General features: G+C 37.7%; 1 protein-coding gene across 6 annotated transcripts in view; it reads left to right on the top strand.

Annotated features, from left to right (window-relative positions):
* The window catches only part of FAM114A2 (family with sequence similarity 114 member A2), a 33,747-nt gene that overhangs the window by 8,918 nt on the left and 9,687 nt on the right, over positions 1–15,142 (top strand). For all 6 annotated transcript variants that reach the window (XM_064484478.1, XM_064484473.1, XM_064484475.1 and 3 more), the window contains exons 5-9: positions 1,916–2,007; positions 3,181–3,315; positions 3,727–3,885; positions 4,482–4,605; positions 8,176–8,255. In XM_064484478.1, coding sequence (XP_064340548.1) covers positions 1,916–2,007; positions 3,181–3,315; positions 3,727–3,885; positions 4,482–4,605; positions 8,176–8,255 — 590 coding nt within the window. The remainder of the gene's footprint in view (positions 1–1,915; positions 2,008–3,180; positions 3,316–3,726; positions 3,886–4,481; positions 4,606–8,175; positions 8,256–15,142) is intronic.

Genomic DNA, 15,142 nt, shown 5'->3' with positions numbered 1-15,142 from the left:
GCTGGACGTTAGGAATGTTACATTATTGAGTGAATTTTGTTATCTTTTAAAGGGTGTCAGTTTTGTTTGGCAGACAGCTAAGATATTTGTAACTTAGACTGATCTTTTTAAGGCTTGTTTTTAAGCTCTTTAGGGTAACTAGAGTTGCCTTTCCTCTTAGGTGCTAGTTTAGCTCTACTACTAAGCCTCTGACCCTTATAGGGTCTCTGCCTAGTTTCCAGGTGTTTAACTAGATCTGTCTGCTTAATTGGTTGAAAGTCAGATGTCTCTCAATCTAGAATGAGCTTTGGGCATTCTTTGGTTCATAGCTCTATGGTAGTTCTTTGCCCAGTAGCGTGGAATCTTCCAAAGCATGAGCAGCTTAATATTCAGTCAAAGACTCAAGGGAACACCTGTGTAGAATTCTTTACCTCCATAGCTTCCTCCTCTTCAGTACAGGCAGACCTTGGAGATACTGTGGGTTCAGTTCCAGACCACTACAGTAAAGCAAATATTGCAATAAAGCAAGTCACACGAATTTTTTGGCTTCCCAGTGCATGTAAAAGTTATGTTTATACTATATTTTAGCCTATTAAGTGTGCAGTAGCATCATGTCTAAAAAAACTTATATACCTTAATTAAAAAATGCTTCATTGCTAGAAGATACTAACCATCATCTGACAAGGGAGGGTTGTGCAAACCTTCAGTTTGTAAAAATGCAGTATCTGTGGAGCACAGTAAAGTGAAGCGCGGTAAAATGAGGTTTGCCTATACTGTGACCTGCAAATTTCAGATGCTTCAGCTTCCGTGGAGTCCAGTCTCTGTCTTTTCCACTTAGTTAGACTGCCATGCTCTTCTTGGGTTTCCCTTCCCTGTGTTGTGTTCTGGAAAGCAAGCCAATCATAAGAGTTCCCTTTGTTTCTCTTCTCACCTGAACCATAGTCTTGTATGGTATGTTGTCTAGTGTCTGAAGACAATTGTTTCTTATATTTTGTCCACTTTTCTAGATGATAGAAGGGTAATCAGATACCAGATAATCCATCATAGTTGGAAGCCGAAGTCCTCCCTATAATAGATTATTTTTTGATCTCCTATAAGAGATTTCAGTGTTAGTAAAATAGAACAGATTTTTTTTTTTAATCTTTGATGTCAGATTCCTATGAAGAAGCATAATTTTCTAGGATAAAATTTAAAATAGGCTGGATTTTAAAAAGTCAGATTTGTTGAGTTAAAATTTACATTAAGTTGACTATTTTTAGGTACATTCATCCCACAGTATTTGTGGGGGATTGGTTCCAGGAGCCCCCCTTGGATACCAAAATCCTCAGATGCTCAGGTCCTTTATGTAAAATGGCATAATATAGTTGGCCCTCTATCTGCAGGTTCCACATTGATGGAATGGAGGGCCAGCTGTATATAGTATTATGTATTTTGACAAACATACAGACCTGTTTGTTATGCTGTATAATCACAGTCTATTGTGATTATACAGATATAGAATATTTCCTGTATCTGTATAGACAATCAAGATTCAAGAATATTTTCATTACCCCCACCCCCAAAATCCCCTCATGCCCCTTTGTAGTCACTCCTCTCCACCTGTTCTCAGGTCTTGGCAACCACTGAACTGTTTTCTGACCCTATGGTTTTACCTTGTGCAGAAGATCATATAAATGGAATCACATAGTATGTATGGTTTGTTGTATATATAGGTAATTTGTTCACAAGACTAGATTTTATTTTTGAAGTGAAAATGAAAGAAAACTACCTTAACTTTCATTTTAAAATAGGCAGTGGTTTAAAACAATAAACAAAAAACACTAAGGCCTTGTGTGTGGGAAGCAGGATCTAATTTTTAAAATTCACATAGATGCTAATAAAGCAAAACTGCTTATAGACTGTCTTTTCATATTTACACATCCATTCCCTCCTATAGGAGAGACAAATGCCAAACAGAATGAAAACTCCTCCCCCATGAGTGGGCCATTTGGGGTATTCTCCACCATCTCTACCGCTGTTCAGAGCACAGTGAGTAAAAAGTGCAAGGTGCTTCCTTCCATGATTGTAATGAGTTTTTGTCTCTTTCTTTCTGTTTTTCTTGAAAAGTCATGGGTACTAATTACTCTTATGGGAATCCAAATTGCTGAGGATCACTCACTTTGACCTTAGGGGTAGAGTGAGAGTTACTTGAAAACTTTCTTACAAGAAGTAAAGGAGGGAGCAGGGCATGAAGAGTAACAGGCAACGTACGTAATATTTTATGGACGAGGAATTCTTAGTTTGGTGGCCCTAGAAGAACTTCTCTGCTTTAGAAAAATATTTTTCTCATAGTTGTATCTTTTAAGCCAGAGGGAAATGTGATGTTTATGATAAATACTTATAAAACTTTAGGTGATAAGAAACATTTTTTAAAGGATTATATAGGAAGCTTAGTATCTTTCCTATGTGAGGATAGATAGCTAGTATTTCTTAATTTTAACTTTTTATTTAAGTATAGCCAATATATAGAAGTGTTAAATCGTAAGTGTTCAGTTTGAATTTTCATGACATGAACACATTGAGACTAAGAAATGACATGGTGGTATGTCGGGTGTCTCCCCTGTGCCCTCTCCCAGTTATCTGTGCCTCCCTCTCTTGCCCGCTGAGATAACCACAATCCTGTCTTCTGCTATCATAGATTAATTTTGCCTGCTGAATAAATTTTGGATAAACAGTATCATACAGTATGTATTTTGTTGTAGCTAGCTTCTTTCACTCATCATGTTTGTATGATTTATCTGTGGTGTAGCTTATGTGGTATATTCCATTTTCTTTGTTGTATTCCCTTGTATGACTATGGCACATTTATTCATTCAAGAGTTGTTGACTATTGAGGCAGTTTCCACCTTTTAGCTTTTACAATAGTGCTGCTATGAGCAATTCTTGTATGTCTTTTGGTGAACCTCTGTACAATTTCTGTTGCGTAAGTATCCATGTGTGGAGTTGCTGGGTCATAAGATACTCGTGTTGTTCAGCTATAGCAGTTGCTGATAGTTATTCAAAGTGCTTATACTGCTTTACATTCCCACAGGCAGTATATGATTGTTTCAGTTGCTCTGCATTCTTGCTAGTGGTTGGTATTGCTAGCCACTATTTTATGTAATCAAAACACGCAGGGTCTTTTTTCAGTGTTATTGTAATGAGGTTGTATGTGTTTCCTAGGGAAAGAGCGTTATCAGTGGGGGTTTGGATGCCTTAGAATTCATTGGGAAAAAGACAATGGACGTAATAGCAGAGGGGGATCCTGGATTTAAAAGAACCAAGGGTCTGATGAACCGGACTTCTACACTGTCTCAGGTACTATTTGCCTTCCTTTCTTTGTTTACTTCCTGTTTCTGTTTTGATCTGTATTTTTGCCTGTGGTAAATTGGGACCTCATTAGTATTTTCTTTTGAGGATTTTTCAGTGATTTTTTTCTTTTTAATTAAGTTTGTTTGTGCACTAGAGGGTGCACAATGAGGGCTCTGATGCTTATAAAATGCCCAGTTCTGTTTTTCCTAGTCTTTCCTTTCTGCAGGAGCCTCTTGTCAGTGCACTATAAGATGCCATGCTCTTTAGATTAATGTTTCAACCCTATCAGATTTGAATCACAATTCCAAGAATGAAAGGGCAGTGTGAACCATTTCAGTTTTGCTTCCCTCAGCTTTTAAAACTCACCCTTAAGCTCTCATTACTTGTTGCAGTGTGATACCTTCATCTCTCTTTCAGGTTTTACGAGAGGCGAAGGAGAAAGAAGAGCTGTGGACCTCCAATGAGGTTACCATGGAAACAGACAGGAAAACTCATTATGGGCTACTCTTTGATGAATTTCAGGGCCTTTCACATCTAGAAGCTCTGGAGATGCTTTCCCGAGAAAGTGAAATAAAGGTAACTCCAAACGAAAAATTTCAACTGAGATAGTCTTTAAGCAAAGGAACACTATGCTTTGCATAGTTTCTTTTCTTTTTGTGAACGTATGTCAGATAGAGGCTTGAGACTCTGAAAATACTATACCAAAACAAGCAAAAATAATAACGTTTGAACTAATTACTAGAATTAGAATGAGTCAAGTGTTATTTCTCTAAATTAAAATGAAAATGGACAGTTTAATGAAGAGATCTTAATATCACATCTGCTATTTTTTCTTCACCTTGGACTTTTCTTCTTTTTTGTTTCTTTGGCTTAAGCTGCCAGTTTGGATACAGTTACCTGTTAGTTGATTCAAATCTATTTCATTTTCCCCTAATTTCTAAGCCATTTTTAAGCTAATAATTTCCAGACATTTCTGGCTTATATTATTTTTGGAAGAACAAATTCTCCCTGCCTTTCTATAGTGACCACCCTCTTGTGTTAAGATTCTTAAAGAAGAGCTTGTGAGCTCATAATTTTAATTTTAGTTTGATCTATAGCCTCTTCTCCATTTGAGAATGTTTTTCTTTTTCTCATACTCCCACAATTTTTGTTGTTATTTTATATCAATTTAGGTGAAATCTATTCTTAATTCTCTAAGTGGAGAAGACTTAGAGACTCTAAAACTTGAATTGGAGCAACTCAGAGAAGCATTTTCCCTAGGAGAGTTCTGTGAGGAAGAAGAGGAAGAGAAAAAAGGTAATATGAAAATCCAGCATCTGAGTGGAAGGGATGTACTAGTTATATGCAGTGTCTTGTCCTTGAAATAAGTTATTTTCTCTCCAATTACATTAGCCTGATTTTACCTTTTTTTTAAATTGAAGTATAGTTGATTTACAATACTGTGTTAGTTTCAGGTGCACAGCAGAGTGATTCAGTTTTATATATATATGTATATTTCAGATTATTTTTCATTATAAGTTATTATAAGATATAACATAATTCCCTGTGCTATACATAAATCCTTGATGCTTATCTATTTTATATATAGTAGTTTGTATCTGTTAATCCTATACTCCTAATTTATCCCTCCCTCTCCTTCCCCTTGGGGACTGTAAGACTGTAAGTTTGTTTTCTATGTCTGTGAATCTGTTTTTATTTTGTATATAGTTTCATTTGTATTAATTTTTAGATTCCATATGTAAATGATATCTTATAATATTTGTCGTTCTCTGTCTGACTTACTTCACTTAACATAGTATTCTCTGGGTCTATCCATGTTGCTGCAAATGGTAGTATTTCATTTTTTATGGCTGAGTAATATTCCATTGTGTGTGTGTGTGTGTGTATATATGCACGCCACATCTTCTTGAACCAATCTTCCAATTAGTATCTTGCTAAATGACATCTTATTCTATATAAAGAGTCCTTATATGAAATGGTTCTGGAATATAAGTTTTAAAGATGTCTTGGGGTATTGAGAAGGCAGTAAGCATGGTGGATAAAAGGATGGGTTTTGAAGTTAGATCTGGGTTCAAAATCAGGATCTGACATTTACTGTATGACTTGGGGAAGTTCCTTAACACTGAGCTTCAGTTTCGTGACCTGTAAGTAGAAGATGCTGATTTCTTTCAGGTTATTACAAGGACTGAATGAAGTATTATGTTTAATGTGTGGCTCATAGTAAACACTCAACAGATGGTGGCTATTATTTTCATTATTAGGATGGCATAAGTAAATGAATAAAGATATGCCTTTTAAAAGTCTCACTTAGCAGGAAACCCATAAATTTTGATTTGCTGAAGCTGCTCTGTTGTTCCTAACCAAGCCCTGGTGTGGAAATCCCCAGTTATTTATGAACTTAGCTTAACTTATTTGTACATAGTGCCATTAAGAATATTTGTTTAGTCAACATCTGGCTTTGCATAGGAATCAGAAATCCTGCTCTTTAAATACCATTCAGAGGACTCTAAGGGAGTTTCTAAATAGACGGATTTGTGTCTGTGATATTTCCCTTCCTACCTGTTTGCCAGAGATCAGGACTCTGCATTGACACTGGATTGCATGCCACCCTTCCCAGTAGTCCTTCCCAGTGCTTTTGGTTGAGAGTGCAACACTAGCATTGGTATTTAATTGTATCTCAACAAAGCTGTTAAAAAAAAAAAAAGTGTTAGTAGCAAAAGGGAGAGAAAAACCACAGAACCTGATTCTGGGGATGTTGGTTATCTTCATTTTCTATCAGCATTCTTAGCTCTTGCCACTCTATCTCATATGCCTGATCCCTTCATTTTGGAAGGAGAGTTCCTGCTTGAGACACTAGCTTCTCTCCTGAGTCCCTCTGAAGCACTAACCCTGCCTTCCTTCCATCTTTACATACTTTTATTCTAATGCAATAACTTTTTATGCTCAGGCCTGTGGGGAGTACATGACAAGGATCTCCATTCCACCCTCCCCTGCATTTTATTTTACTTTATGTTTAAAATATTCATCTGTTCGTTTTATTTTTTGGATTCCATGTACAAGTGATAACATACAGTATTTGTCTTTCTCTGTCTGACTTACTTCACTAAGCATAATACCCTCCAGGTCCATACGTAATGCAAATGGCAGACAGTTTTTTGATCAACCCTTAGGAGTAAAAGTTTTTTGAGCACTTAGACCTAATATGTATATAATTCAGTGTGTATAAATTATGTACATGTATATCATAATAAAACACTATTACATTCTGAAGTATACCATAAGAAAGAATTTCTTAAAGAATGAGATAAATGTAAATAAAAGTTTCATTTTTTTCTTCCTGCACTCCATTGTATTATTTTGTGAACCCCTTGACGTGCTTGCATCCCAGTTGAATTCAGATTTATCCCTTGCTCCCAAATAATTTAGAGCTTAGCTGGGAAAACCGAATGCCAGCCTCAGAGTCAGATTTTAGACAGTAGGATATGGTTAGGAGTTGTTTAGATGAATTGTGTAGGTCACAATTGTGTCATTTAGTGAGGTCAGCTTTTCCCAAACCATGTTATACCTGGGATCACTAAACCATCTGAATTCCCTGCCTTGAATGCCAAAAGAGGACAAAAGGATAGATAGAGAAGAACCAAGATAGATTTTTTTTCCTAAGGATTTTGGAAAGAAAGCAGGTGTGATGCAGTAGTAATTTACCCTGGTAACCATGAATCTCTGACTAAGAAATACTCACGTAGGTTCTAAGTGCTGGGAGATTTCTGTGTATGAGTTCTCTTGCGTTCTCGGGCAAAGGGAGGACTGGGGCTGGGCCTCAAAGAGGAGACTGGATAGGATTTGGATGAGTAGAGAGGAAAGGAGAGCATTTCCTGTCATTTGTTTGGATGTGTTGATTGCGTTTGATCTTGACTCACCTATTAGCTTGTATATTTCTCAAGTATAGGTATTCCCTGTTCCCCATCATTTCTCATCAAACTTATTCCAGTAGCTTCCTCACCCTGCAGCATTCTGAAATCCTTTTCCTCTTCCTTTCTTCTTATCCACTATTATTCTTACTGGATCCTGGATTATTTTCTCAGCCTCTCTTCTTGTTCCCCTTATAATCCATTCCCACTCAGGAGCCAACGTGATCTTTCTAAAATTTAAATTGGACTTATCTGCTCTGTTTAAAATCATTCAGTGGCTCCTTGCCCCCTTAATAAGAAGTTTGAATTCCTCATCATGCTTTATAATGCCCCTTATTACCTGAATCCTACTTACTTTCCTAGCTTCATTCTACCCCTCTTCTCTTTGTTCCATTAGGACACTCCCAACCTTATTAAATTTCTTGTCGTGCTTTCTTTCACCTCTGGATCTTTGTACTTGTTTTCTCTGCCTGAGACTCTTCCCATTCTCCTGGCTAACTTGTACTCAATTTTTATGCCCTGTTTAAATTCCACTTCCTTGGAAGCACACATGTAGTACCTGCTTAGTACTCTGCCTTCATCTATTCCCCATTCATACTTCTAGGGTGTAACATGAACAGCACAGGCTATGGACGAGGGGTGGGAAGGTGAAGGTTTGACTCTTAATTTGTTATGAGATTTTTGGGAAATAAATTAACCTCTTAAAGCCCTAGTTTCTTCATCTCTAAAATGGGATAATGACACTTTTCTTTTTTTACAAGCCTGTTGAAAGAACTCATCAATGTAATACGATATATGTAAAAGAATTCTGTGAGCACTGAAAAACACCTTGCTGGTATAATTTGCTTCTGCTGTTATTACTACTACTGCTGCTACTATCGTTCCTTTTCTCCCCAAACCCCCGAAATAATACTCATCAGTCTTTCTGTGGTGTTTTACATGGGACTTGTTTTTTTAGGGGATGAAGACTTTGCCAAAGAGATAACAGAGCTATTTTCCCAGCTGCATGTCTCCTCCAAACCAGAGAAACTTGCCAGGGTAAGTTATTCTGTCTTGGTGATTTTCAGTTTTTTACTTACATGGATCTAGTGGATAAAGAATGTAAGATTTTAAAATCTTGGCAAGGATGTCACCAGAATCTAGGGTATATTCTGAGTTCCACACCTCCTGTCTGCCTCTTGCTTCGGTAGCATAGTGTGCTAAATTCACACTGCACCCTGCCGCCTCCTGTCCCCCAACACATCTGCCATCCTCACCTGTTTTCATTTGGAATGCTTTGCTTATCTGAAAGCTTAAATTAGACCAGAGCGTTGGTCAGTTAAAGTTGGCGGTGCTCACCAGCCATCATGATACCAATGGACCTGTTCTCTATTGAGGTTTCACTGTTCTCAGGGCTCTGAGGGATGTGTCTCCTGTCTTTAGATAACTGGAAGTTGCCATTTTCTTGAACCCAGTGACTCAGATAATGACTGTTTAGCTTATGGAAAGGAGAGACTCCATGGCTTAGGCCTGGGTCTTTGGTGGTGATGCCTGAGCTGTCTTCACACATCTGGAACATGGAGGGATTTCAGTCAAAACTCAGAGTGGGTTGGGAGAGACTGTTTCCAGAGCATTTCCCACATAGCATGTATGCCAGTGCCAGTTCACGGCACACCTATTCTTTGGGTCTTAGGCTGCTTGCTGCTTCTGCAGCCTCCTCCTAATCTTGAGAAACATCTCAGGATTAGTTAGCAGCAAGCACACATCGCCTCCTGGCCAGGAAGAGCGGATAGCTCTTGTATAGTCGTCACAGTCTCCTCCTCAGTACCTCAGGGTAAAGGTACGATGCTTGAGGGATGTTACTCTGCTCTCCCATGCCCATTCTCCAAGGAAGCCTCTCAGAGCTGTGCCTCAGCAGCTCGTCTCCCTCATCTCATCTATAGCTCTTTAACTACAGCACTTTCTACCTTGTATTGTAGGGTTTTTTTGGGAAATAATATCAAACTTAGAGAAAAGTTGCAAAAACAGTACAAATAGCATTCATATATGTTTTATACAGATGTACATATTGTTAACATTTTACTTCATTTGCATCATTATTTGTGCTTGCCCATTTGTTCTCTCTTTGCCTCTTCCTATCCCTTCTTTCCCCACTTCCCCTCATACACAAACACAAACACACACAAATTACTATTATGGAGACTGTTTTTGAGAGTAAATTGTAAACATTGTATCTGTTTACGCTTAAATATTTCAATATGTATCTCCTAAGAATACGGATATTCCCTTTGATAACTGCAGTAGTTATCAACTGCAGTAAATTTAACATTGATACCATACTTTTATTTAATCTGTTGTCCACATTCCAGTTTTGTCAATTGACCTGATAATGTCCTTCGTATCAGACTTTTTCCTTTAATATTGGAGCCAATACATGATCATGAATTGTATTTAGTTGTCATGTACTTTTAATATGTTTTAATCTGGAATAGTTCGTAAGCTTTTCTTTCTCTTTTATGATACTGATGTTTTTGAGAAATACAAACCTCTTTCCTCTTTATAAAAATAGAGTACTCCTCATTTGAGGGTTGTCTGATTAAAGTCAGATTATGCATTCTCAACCAAAAGATCTCATAAGTGATGTATCCTGCACAGCATTTCACATCTAGAGGCACCTGGTGTCTGTCTGCCCCTTATTGGTGATGTGTTATCTGATTTCTCACTGTATAGTTAACATTTTCTTTCTGTGTTACTAATGAGCTTTCTGTGGGGAGACATTTTAAGACCATACAGATATCCTGCTCCTCATCATAATTCAGCATCCTAGATTTAGCAACTATTCATGATTCTTGCTGCACCAGTCTTTACCGTGATGGCTGCAAAATGATGCTTTATTTCAACTCCAGTATGTGCTCCACATTTACCAGTTGGCTCTCGGCATTCTAGTTGTAATTAAGAGCTCTCCCTTCTCCACTTATTTCTGTCTGTTTGTTATTAATATGATCTCATGGATTTCTATTTATTCCCCTTTGATTTGTAATTCATTACTGTCCTTAATTATTTTGACATTCAAATTGTCCTTCAAGTTGACTCTTATGTGACATGCCCCCCTTAGTTTTTGAGTATTTCTTTACTTTCTGGCTTAACAAGACCTTTTACTTTCCATACTCCACCCCTGGAATCAACCATTTCTTCAAGGAGCCACGGTTCCCTTTTGTTATTATAGGCCAAAGCCTGGATGCTAGGTGTGCTCATTGCTTCTGGGGTGTCGTTGCTTCTAGGCTCTGTTGACAGAGCTAAGAAATATATTCAGTACACACATATACACCTATATGTGTATACATTTAACTATGTGTGTGTATACATATATGCTCACATACATATTTTAGAGTTCATGAGTTCACACTGATAACTCCAACTTTAGTCCATCCCTATAAGATTCTTCCTTGCCTTTCTTCATTTATACATTTGCATCTGTCTTCCACAGTAAAGACCCTGTCTCCTGACAACGTTAGCACATTTCCTAATTTCCTCAGTCCTGTGATGCATCTGAAGTGGTTTCATTGCTTTGCCCATACTACTATAAAGGCAACCTACACAAAAAGTTTATGATTTGTTTGCTGTCTCCTCATGTTAATTTAATTTAATTTTTGAATATGCAGAGTATTAACATGTTTTCAAAAGTCTGAACTTACAAAAACATACTCAGAGGAGTGTCGCTCCCTTTCATTTCCCATCCACTCCATTCTCTCCTCTACTTTTAGGTATCAAATGTTCTTGTTTTCTGGAGTAGCCGTCCTGTGTTTCTTTTTTAGATAAGCGGATATATTTTAAAGATAAGCAGATATATTATCTTATCTCCTTAAAGTTAACTGTATGTATTCTTTAGCACTCTACTTTATTGACTTAATCTTGTGCCAATATATTTTCATAAAATTATCATAGGTTGCATTTTTTGTTTGTTTTTAAATGTGTTTATCTTACCTCCCATCCTAAATCTTAAATTTCTTCAAGACTGGATTTGTGCTTTAGCAGATCTTAAAGTCTCAGCTCTGCTATCTCTTACTGTCTGTGTGGTTTTCAGCAAGTTGCTTAACCTCTCTGTGCCTCCAGTTTCTCTATGAGGTAGAGATAATGTAGGATATCTGTGAGGATGTAGTGTGTTAATACACAGAGAGTTCTTAAAAGTGCCTTGCTCAAAGTAAATACTCACCATTTATGGTGCTAAAGAAGCTAGCTCAGTGTGTTATACATGTAGATATTCAAAAATATATATACAATAAACCTTTATTTTGCTAGGTGCTAGGGAAACAGTAATGAAAGAGACATAGTTTCTGTGCTCAAAGAGATCATAAGAATAAATAATTTTTTTCAGTAATCCCTTATTTGTCTGGTAGTCCTAGTCATTCTCTGAAAGCAACCGTCATGTTGGGTATTGAGTCTACATTTTGGGTATTGAGACTTAAGGTATAGGATGGTTAAGGATTAAGGCCTGGTTGTTAACAGTGATTTATATGGCAGTCTGTCTGCAGGGGCGGGAAGTCTGAGAACACAGTTCTGACTCTTATTCCAACGCTCACATGTGATGTGGGCAAATCCCATTCCTTCTCCAGGCCTCGTTTTTCCCAGCTGGAAAAAAATAAGTCATTGGAGAAACTAAGCTCAAAGGTGCCTTTTAATTCCTAAGTCTCTAGATCTCATCAGTGAAAAGTTCCAGACTGAATTCAGGGTGTGGGGAGTGGATAGCATTGATATTTCTTGAAAGGGATAATAAATTACATTGAGTTGGCACAATAGATCATAATGATTGCACTTAATGTATTTATTACTAGAGAGGTTATTTTGAGTATGTATTATGCATACGAAAATATCTCCCAAGTATGTTAAATTTACATTATCAGTTTTCTTTTTGTTTTATGTGGCCTTATCTCTCTCCATTTTTCTTTCATTTTTCAGTCTCAGACAAATCAGTGTCTTTTTTTTCCCTCTCATTTTATCTCTTCGAAGCAATTGTAGAGAACCTCACTTACGTTTAGGCTATTAGTCATCTGTTACAATTCTTGATAGCCTCATTTCTCACTATTCTCTTCTCTAAAAATCCCACCACTCCAACCTCATCTTTTACCATGTTTCTCCCATATTGGCTTTTATTGTATTCCTTGAATATACCAACCTGATTTCCCTCTACTTACAGCTCTCACTGTCCAAATATTTTACATGGCTGACACCTCTTAAATTTCAGATTTCATCTCAAATATTACTCCTCAGAGACTCTTCCTGCGCCCCCCAAACCAAGTCTGCTTCCTACTCACCCAGTCTGCCCTCTCCATTGCTCCATTTTATTTTCTTCATGCATTTATTTGTTTGCTTATTAATTGTCTTTCTGTACTAGAATAAAGAAGAAAATCAGGGTCATAGTTTCTATTAGTCACCATTGTATTCCCAGCACCTAGGATAGTGTATAATGCATATTTGCAACAAATGAATGAATTAATAAGTGTGTATATACCCTATGCTGTGGTCTTGCTAGTTATCTCACAGTTTTCTCAGCACACTTTGTGTTTCCTTGCTTCCAGTCCTTTATATAGTTAATCTTTTTTTAGTTTTTTGAATTTGAGAGGCTAATGCATAAGTAGTAAGAAGGTTATGGGTCAGAGCCAGATTATTCCTGAGGGACTTTGTGGGAGGCCCTATGTTACAGGGGAGAGAACCTTGAAATAAATGTCTGGGTACATAGATTCTGCTCTAGTTCATTCATGTTGTAACCTTCGGTATAGCCCCACTTAACTGATCCCTAAAAGCTCAGCCCAAATGCTATATCTGTAATAAAACCCGTGATTCTCTCAGTTCTCAGCTGGAACGACTGTCAAGGTCTTCTCTGGATTCCTATTGCCTGGTTACAGCTCTGAACACGTTCTGTCTGTATAAAGTTATTCAAGTGGATGCCTTCATTTAATAACTGAATATTTCCTTAGAAACCAAGATTCTCTCAGTTGCTAATGACAGAAACTCAAGTCAGACTGGCTTAAGAAAATAATGCATATTTTATTAGCTCAAGAAACTTAAGAAACTAAGGGGCAAGACTAGCTTCAGTCATAGCTGTCCACCCAGAAACTTGCCCCTTCTCCATCTCTTGACTGTTTACTTTGCTTTGACTTCATACTTACGGAAGCTTTTCTACATGGCTGTAAGGTGACTACTGGCAGCATCAGGATGACTTTTTCCAACTGAGTAACTCCAAAAGGAAGAGGTTATCCCTTTCCCAGTAATTTTATGAGATATCCTGAGGCTGATGCCCATTGACCTGGCTTGGGTCACTTTTCCATCCATGAACTAATCACTATATGGACAAAGGGATTAATATTCTTAGCAGCTAAACCTGAATCATTTGCCACTCCTTGGAGCAAGGTGATAGAAGTAACCCCACCCAAACCACATGAACAGAGAAAAGTCTAGAACTTACTGCCAAAAGAAAGAAGATACAGATGCTGGCTACGTTAAAAGCAGATGTCTCCCTACACTGTGGAGAACATCTGGGTGCACTAATCCAAATAAGACACTACCACTGTCCTATAATAATATAGTTTATTTAGGAGACAGACACATAGTTAATTTCAATGTATTTTGGTAAGTACTAAGTTTAAAGGATACTTAGGGGACTGTGGACATACAGAGATGGCTTGTTGAGGTGCCCAGTCTCTTGGAATGCCTTTGAAAGTTACTTGGAGGAGACAGTGCTTAGGTGGAAGATTGAAAGAAAATTAAGAGTTGCTTTGATATAGGGGAAAAAAATGGGAAAGACATTCTGGACTAAGGGAGTAACATGAACAAAGAACAGGTACATTGCAGGTCGTTATTGTCAGATCATAAAGTGAAAACTGGTAAGAAGTGAAGCTGGAGAAGTAGGTAGAGTCTAGGTCTACCAAGACTGGGCACTTTTAAGATCATGTGAAAGAGCATGATCTGGTTGATGGGGAGCCATTGAAGAGAAGAGGAATGATCATCTGCGGGCTTAGATAGATCACTGGTAGCATTATGAAGATGGATTTAAGATGAGCCATATCAGAAGCAGGGAGACCAGTCAGAGTGCTGTTGCTATAAAATAGAGCTGAACTCCAGTGGTGGTAATAGAGAGGAAGGGGAAAGGCAGATTGGAGAAATATGTGGAGTAAAATCAGACCGTCTTGGTGACTGGAAAGGAAGAGTCTAGGATGGCTCATGTATTTTGGCTTGGATGACCGCTATATGGTAGCTCTTCTAAAACTCAAGGGAATAAATGGGGATGAAAAACTTAGGAGTAGGGAGAGAAAGACAATGAATTCAAATTTTGTACATGTTATATGTGAGATAGATGCCTGTAGAATATCCTGATACATATGTCCAGCAGGGCGTTGGAATATGTTGTTTTCAGGAGAAGTTAGTGCTGGAAATAGGGATTCGGGAGTCAGCAGCAGGTAGGGAATAGTTAAAGTTACTGAAATAGGATTGGTGGAGAGGAGAGGGAGTAGGTTGAGATAAGTAGAGAGCCCAGCCTAGAACTCCAGGTAATACTGATATTAAGGGACTGATAGAGGAGATCAATACATACAACAGACTAAGGGGGAGTGCTTATAAGGGTAGGGGAGAACCAGAAGACAGTGATGTTACAAAAGTCAAAACTGGAAACAACCCAAAGGTCCATCATCAGGAGAATGGATAAATTGTGGCATACACAGCAGTAAATAAGAATGAACATGGATAAATCTAACAATGTATTGTGCTAAGAAGCCAGACACAGATTAGAATATATTTATGATTCCATACATACTAAGAACAGGTAAAATTAATTTATAGCAATACAGAAGAGTGGTTACCTTTGGGCAGGGCAAGAGAGATTTGATTTGAGCATTACTGACTAGGAAGGGGTATGGAATAACTTCTAGAGTGATGGGAATGTTCTGTTATCT

The sequence above is a fragment of the Camelus dromedarius genome, chromosome 3 (genome assembly GCF_036321535.1).
Source record: "Camelus dromedarius isolate mCamDro1 chromosome 3, mCamDro1.pat, whole genome shotgun sequence".
Classification (NCBI taxonomy): domain Eukaryota; kingdom Metazoa; phylum Chordata; class Mammalia; order Artiodactyla; family Camelidae; genus Camelus; species Camelus dromedarius.
The sequence above is the reverse complement of the archived record's forward strand: the minus strand, read 5'-3'. Positions and strand labels throughout refer to the sequence as shown.